Source organism: Myotis lucifugus, unplaced genomic scaffold, assembly GCF_000147115.1.
Source record: "Myotis lucifugus unplaced genomic scaffold, Myoluc2.0 scaffold_1563, whole genome shotgun sequence".
NCBI lineage: Eukaryota > Metazoa > Chordata > Mammalia > Chiroptera > Vespertilionidae > Myotis > Myotis lucifugus.
The window spans coordinates 68,885-76,197 of record NW_005872611.1 but is presented as its reverse complement, the minus strand read 5'-3'; the positions used below and the strand labels follow the sequence as shown (position 1 = coordinate 76,197).

Sequence of the window (7,313 nt, the reverse complement as noted above, 5' to 3'; positions counted from 1 at the left end):
TTTCTGCAGGTGCACCTGTGCGAGGTGGAGCGCCCTCAGGAGCTGGTCAGTCTCGATTTCCCCCTTAGTGTGCGCAAGGGGCACCCCCTTGCTGTAGCCGTCCAGGATCCTGCGGCCGGATGCCACCAAGAATGCCAGGTGAGCACCAGGATGGCATCTGGGAGTGGAGGTGAGGCCACAGAGAGTGATCTAGAGAGAAATGTGGTAGAGACAGCTGAAGGGGTGTCTGGGGAAGGTGCCCACGTCCCCCGTGAGCCAGCTGGCCCGTGGAGCAGGGGCTATGCATGTGCAGGTCAGCCCACATGCCCTCGCCGCCTCCCCCGCCGCTCCAGGAACGACTTCCTGAAGGAGGTGAAGATCATGGCGAGGCTGAAGGACCCAAACATCATCCGGCTGCTGGGCGTGTGCGTGCAGGACGACCCTCTCTGCATGATCACCGACTACATGGAGAACGGCGACCTGAACCAGTTCCTTAGTGCGCACCAGCTGGAGGACAAGGCGGCCGCGGGGGCCCCTGAGGGTGGGGAGCCCGCCCAGGGGCCCACTATCAGGTCAGCAGCTGCCCAGGCAGGCCCTGCCCTGAGAGCGCCAGGCTGCGGGCAGAGAGCACTGGGTGGGGCGCACGGGCTGCAGGGGGGCCTGGGATGAGGACCACGAGGGGCAGGAAGGCTGGGCCTACCTGCCGCAGGGGCGGAAGGGACTTGGACCTGGCGGAGTTTCCCTGTGCCCTCTTCACCCTCACTGCCCGAGGCTAGGTCTAGGTCGCGGAGCATAATAAAAGCAGCGGCTCCCTGGGGTCCGATGACCAGAGAAGGGTTGGGCGGGCACTTACCACAGCCTCCCCCGGTACTTCCATCTTGGCATTGTGGCTGCCCTTCCTCCTGGGGATCTGTGAGGGGGGAGCGCTGGGGCTACCCAGTGACCCTCTGTCCGTGCCCCCCACTCAGCTACCCGATGCTGTTGCACGTGGCAACCCAGATCGCCTCGGGCATGCGCTACCTGGCCACACTCAACTTTGTGCACCGGGACCTGGCCACAAGGAACTGCCTGGTTGGGGAAAATTTCACCATCAAAATCGCCGACTTCGGCATGAGCAGGAACCTCTACGCCGGGGACTACTACCGGGTGCAGGGCCGGGCAGTGCTGCCCATCCGCTGGATGGCCTGGGAGTGCATCCTCATGGTGAGATGCCTGCAGGGGCGGCGGGCGCTCCGCTGCCACCCGAGCTCATCTATAAAGTGAGGTGTGGCGCAGGGGCTGGAGCAAGCACGGAGGAGGGAGGGAGGGCGTGATGGGGAGGGCCCAGGAGACAGGAGTGGGCCCGACAGATGGAGTCAGGGTGGCAGAGAGCAAGAGAGCCCAAGTGATAGGAGGCGGGGGGCTAGAGCTAGAAGAGGATGAGTTGGGAGTTAGTCGAGACCAGAAAATGGGGGCAGGAGGGTAGAAGAGCGGAGGGAGAGGTCGAGCCGAGCCGGAGAAGCAAGGCCGAGAGGGGCAGCTCCTTGGGAGAGCCCGGTGGGGAGTGGCCCCGGGCCTGGGAAGGGCCGAGGGGAAGGGAGGTCTGCTGCCTGATGCCTCATCCGTGCACCAGGGGAAGTTCACCACGGCCAGCGACGTGTGGGCCTTCGGGGTGACCCTGTGGGAGGTGCTGATGCTCTGCCGGGCCCAGCCCTTCGGGCAGCTGACAGACGAGCAGGTCATCGAGAACGCAGGGGAGTTCTTCCGGGACCAGGGCCGCCAGGTGAGAGCAGGCCCCGGCGGGGCGGGGTGGGGCGGGGCGGGCGGGGCCTGCCGTCAGGGAAACTAAGGCACATCTGTCCCTGGCCTTCCTCCACCTGCTCCCACAATGTAGGTGTACCTGTCCCGGCCACCTGCCTGCCCCCTGGGCGTGTATGAGCTGATGCTTCGGTGCTGGAGCCGGGAGCCGGAGCAGCGGCCGCCCTTTTCCCAGCTGCACCGGTTCCTGGCAGAAGATGCACTCAACACAGTGTGAATCCTGACGCCCAGCCGCCTCCCTCAGGGGGCTCAGGGGAGCCAGGCGCCAACCAGAGGAGCCCATGGCCCCCGCCCCCTGCCCTTTACCTCTGAGAGGCAGTGTGACCCCTCGCTGCTCCCCTCCTAGCAGCCCCCCCCCGCCCACCCAGCGGGCCTGTGGCCAGACCCTCTCAGGCCTCTTCTGGCCGTCCCTTGGGGAGGCCTGGGGCAGACACAGGGCAGACACTGGACTTGGCCTCTGGAGCCCCTGGGCCCCTGGACAACACTGGTTCTTGGAGGGAAGGTGTGGCCCACAGCCTCTCTCTCCGTCACACACTGGACCCCACTGGCTGAGGACCTGGGAGGTGAGGAGGGCGCAAAAGGAATTGTCCTCCGCTTGGCTCCCCTCCCGCCCATCCGCAGAAACACTGGACCTGGGTGACCCTGCCCGGCCCCAGTCACGCCCACCTCTCCTGCCCGTTAGAGCTAGAACTCCTCTAAGCCGATGTTTCTGTGGAATAAATATTGGAATTAGGGGACAGGGGAAAACGCCCGTGGCCCTGGGGTCAGCATCTCTGTCGCAGCTGCCACATTGGTTTTTCTATGATCACTTGGGGTTTGTACATTTTTGGCGGAAGAGACACAGATTTTTACACTAATATATGGATCAAGCTCAGTGTAATTTTAATCCCCTGCACTAGGCAGGTAACAATAAAGGTTGAGTTTTCCACAGCTATGAGTAGGTTTCTTGGGGTTTTGGTAAAATCTCCTACTGCTCCGTTTCTTCCTCCTTTTCCCTCCTCCCTATTCCCTTCCCTGCTGTGCTCCTTGCCCAGCACAGTGCTTCGTGTCCATAAGCCAGGCCCTGCTGCTGGGACCCAGGACTGTCTGAGCCTCAGCACTCCAGCAAGAGCTCTGCCGGGGCGGCGGGGGGGGGGGGGGGGACTGCGTCTGGACCTCGTTTGACCCGCGGCTCTGGCAGCAGGGAGGGGCCTCTGGGTTTACAGTGGGGTGTGTATAGGATGATACAGTGTTTGTAAAAATGTTAAAAATTATGCTATGCCCAGTCCTTTTAAATATATTTAATAACATCTAGCAGCAGTTGTAATAAGTACTGACATGTTCAAACAGAAATCGGGGACCTGAAATTTTTTGTGGGGGGAAGGGGCAAATGGGTGGGGTCTGTTAGTGAAAGAGCCCATTCCGGGGTTTTGCTCCTATCCCCCCACTTGGGAGGGAAATGTAAAATTTTCAGCTGAAGGGTAATAAAAAATAGAACCCGTTCTTTTCTTTTTTTGGCCCATATTTCCAGCCCCCCCCCCCCCCCCCCAGAGGTCTGGAAAAGTCCCGCGGGGAAAAAACCACCTTTGGGATTTAGCGGGCAAAGGGGGCGCGGGCCCCCCAGGGGAGGTTTTTGGTGGGAGGCCAACATAGCCCCTTATAATTTTCATAGCGTCTGGGAGGGGTTTCTCTATCCCCCCACGAGAGCTTTTTTATAGAAATGGTGAAAATTTGTGTGAAAGGGAAAAAAATTCAGTTGCAAGTCTAGCAAAGGCAGCCCCCTTGATGGTAGTTCTTGTGAAATAAAGACCAGGGGACATGGTCAATGTTCACACAATGAGACAGAGGCGGGGCGACGGGGCGGGGGTGGGGGTGTGGTGGTGTGGTGGTGGTGGTGGTGGTGAGGATAGCAGTAGAGACCACTTTCAGCTTCAATTGGATTTCCAATGGCCATGGGCCCTCGGGGCTCAGGACGGTGGAGCAGCCCACTGAGCCACAGGTCTGAGCGCGAACCGCACTGCGAGGGGAGGCGGTGACGGCAGGGCCAGGGCTCAGCAGCCAGAGCCCCGGTGGTGAGGGCTGGAGGCCGTGCAGCAGGCGGGGACGCAAGCCTCTGCGCTCAGACTTCCTACGCTTTTCATCTCGTGGCACACAAACCAATTGCTAACATTCTGTGGCGCACTAAAGAAATATGTATTTTTTGCTAATCTGACCAAAATAGGTATAATTTTGATTCATTCACACTGGACGGCTATTGTGTTGGATGTCATGTTATTTATTTATTTTTTTGAGAGCGAGAGAGAGAGAAAGACTGATTTGTGGTTCCACTTATTTGCGCATTCACTGGTTGGTTCTTGTATGTGCCCTGACCCGGGACTGAATCTGCAACCTTAACATAACGGACGATGCTCTAACCAGCTGAGCTACCAGGCTGGGGCCTGGATGTTGCCATTTTTTAAGGGAAAAGAGGCCAGTGCTCTGACTAAATAGTCAGGTATCTCATGTTTTAACAATTCTTGCGGCACACAGTTGATAATCGCTACCCTAGACACAACCACCGGAAGTTCAGGTGCATGTCAGTCTCGGTGTGTCCTCGCCCCTTGTTCCCTGACTGAACGGCAGTGGAATCCACTCAGCGCACAAGCCACAAACCTGGGCTCCCTTGCTCTCCCTCACAAATCCAGCCTATCACAAAGCTCTGTTGACATTGCTTCCCAAACTTCCCTTAAACCTGTCCCTCCTCTCTGGCACCCGGCACGCCTAAGTCCTCTTGCCTGGACTCGGACAGATTCCCGAGGGACCCGTGCCTGCTCCTCTCAGGGTTGTCTTCAGCCCTGCAGCCAGACTGAACTGGAAAACACGTAAATCTGCTCCATGGTTTCAAACCCTTTAATGGCTTCCCATGGACTTTAGAATAAGAACAAAACCTTCCTGGGAGAACCAAGATGGCAGCGTAAGGTACAGACCTGTGTGTGCTGCCTCCCACAACAACATTGAAACTACCAACTATAAGACAAACAGCTATCATCCAGAACCATGGGAAAGCTGGCCCAGTGGAAGCTCTACAACTGGAAGGAAAGAAAGAAGCGCATTGAGACTGAGTAGGATATGCAGAGGCGCCAAGAGCGGAGGTACGGATTCTGAGGTCCCAAACCCCTACGGGGAGAGGCGGGACGGCCGTGCAGCGGGGCAGAAAGCGAGGGTGGCTCTCTCGCGGAGCTGCGCGCCGGCACTCGGGGGACGTGGAGTTGCGGAGTTGCAGAGAGGCGAGAAGCTGCAGAGACGCCATTGCTGTTTGCTCTGCCCTGGGGACTCCCTGAGGCCCCGCCTACTCAAATTACATCCCCGCCCAAGCTGTGCCAGAGGCACAAAGAGAACCACTGGCGCTTTTACAGCTTAACCCAACAAACTGCAGATTTCAACTCCTCACATCCATAAGGGACACACTCAAGAAGCGTTTTTTTTTTTTTTTCAATCGGAAGGGGTTACAAACTCTTGAATCCACTGAGCTTGTTTGGGGCGGGATTCTGAGGTCACAGACCCCTACAGGGAGAGGTGGGACGCCCTTGCAGCGGGTCAAAGAGCGAGGGTGGCTCTCTCGTGGAGCTGCGCACTGGCACTCAGGGACGTGGAGTTGTGGAGTCTGGAGAGGCGAGAAGCTGCGGAGACGCCATTGCTGTCTGCTCTGCCCTGGTGACTCCTTGAGACCCTGCCCTACTCAATTTACATCCCCGCCCAAGCTGTGCTAGTGGCACAAAGAGAACCACTGGCGCTTTTGCAGCCCAGCCCAGCAGAATGCAGATTTCAACTCCTCGCATACATAAGGGACACACTCAAGAAGCAGAATCAGGTTCAGAAGAAGCCGGAGCCGGACCTGGCTGGGTGGGTGACATGGAACCGCTGTACCAGCAAACACACAGGCAGGTCCACCAGATCCAGTCTCACATGGGACGCTGGGAGATGGCAGACAAACAGTCTGTGCACTTGTAGAAAACGAAATCCAAGCAAGCATACCAGATACTCAGCCACTAGGAACGCCTGGAGATTTTGTCCACCAAGGAGCCGCCCAACAAAGGACAGAATGCCAAACTTTGTGTTGCTGAGACGGCCCCGGTGAGGCTGAGACGGCCCCGGTGAGGTTGAGACGGCCCCGGTGAGGTTGAGACGGCCCCGGTGAGGTTGAATCGGCCCCGGTGAGGTTGAGACGGCCCTGGGGAGGTTGAGACGGCCCCGGGGAGGTTGCGACGGCCCTGGTGAGGTTGAGACAGCCCCGGTGAGGCTGGGACGGCCCCGGTGAGGCTGGTATGGCCCCGGTGAGGCTGAGACGGCCCCGGTGAAGTTGAATCAGCCCCGGTGAAGTTGAGAGAGCACTGGTGAGGTCGAGACGGCCCCGGTGAGGTTGAGACGGCCCATGTGAGGTTGAGATGGCCCCGGTGAGGTTGAAACGGCCCATGTGAGGTTGAGACGGTTCCTGTGAGGTTGAGACGGCCCATGTGAGGCTGAGATGGCCCCGTTGAGGCTGGGACGGCCACGGTGAGGCTGGGACGGCCCCGGTGAGGCTGAGATGGCCCCGGTGAGGTTGAGACAGCTCTGGTGAGGTTGAATCAGCCCCAGTGAGGTCGAGATGGCCCCGGTGAGGTTGAAACAGCCCTGGTGAGGTTGAATCAGACCTGGTGAGGTTGAGACAGCCCCGGTGAGCTTGCAATGGCCCCGGTGAGGTTGAAACGGCCCCGCTGAAGTTGAAACGGCCCCTGTGAGGTTGAGGCGGCCCCTGTGAGGCTGGGACGGTCCCTGTGAGGCTGAGATGGCCCCTGTGAGACTGAAATGGCCCCTGGGAAGCTGAGAAAAATACCACATGAACTCACTCATTTATGGATAATAAGGACCATTATAGACTGATGAACAAAAATGGATACAGAGGCAGAGCAGCATTGAGCAGACAGTCAAACTACAGTGGGAACCCTGGGGAGGGTTGGGGGAGGGTAGGAGATCAACCAAAGGATTTGTATGCATGCATATGAGAATAACTAATGGACACAAGACACTGGGGGGTGGGGGAAGCTGGGGGAATGTCAAAGGGGGGGGAAGGAGACATGTATAATACTCTGTGTAATACTTTAAGGAAAAAAAAGAACAAAACCTTCCTGGCCAATGTTGGGCTCCCACCCACAGGCTGGGTCCTTCCCCACCCTCTCCTTTAGGCACCAGCCTCTCAGCTCCCCTGGGCCTCGTGCCCTCCTGCCTCGTGGCCTTTGTAGCACGCTGTCCCCCACCTGGAACACAGCTCCCCGCTGTCTGCCTGGGAGCGTCTGCTTGTCCCTCAGCAGGCGCCCTGACCTGCTGAGGTCACGTTCCCTCTTGATGCGCAGAGCACCACCACTCTCTTCTTTGTAGCACTGACTAGAGGTGTGATTTTAAATGTGTGGTTTTTATTTTTTTAAATATATTTTATTGATTTTTTACAGAGAGGAAGGGAGAGAGATAGACAGTTAGAAACATCGATGGGAGAGAAACATCGATCAGCTGCCTCCTGCACATCTCCCACTGGGGATGTGCCC

General features: G+C 58.1%; 1 protein-coding gene across 1 annotated transcript; it reads left to right on the top strand.

The window, feature by feature from the left end:
- Positions 1–3: 3 nt before the first annotated feature.
- Positions 4–2,706, top strand: DDR1 (discoidin domain receptor tyrosine kinase 1; the record flags this gene model as incomplete). Its single annotated transcript, XM_006110052.2, is given in 6 exon segments — positions 4–102; positions 104–138; positions 333–551; positions 948–1,182; positions 1,592–1,741; positions 1,853–2,706. Coding segments are annotated over 6 exon segments (879 nt in total), but the record flags the coding sequence as incomplete, so codon positions are not given.
- Between the last annotated feature and the right edge of the window lie 4,607 nt (positions 2,707–7,313).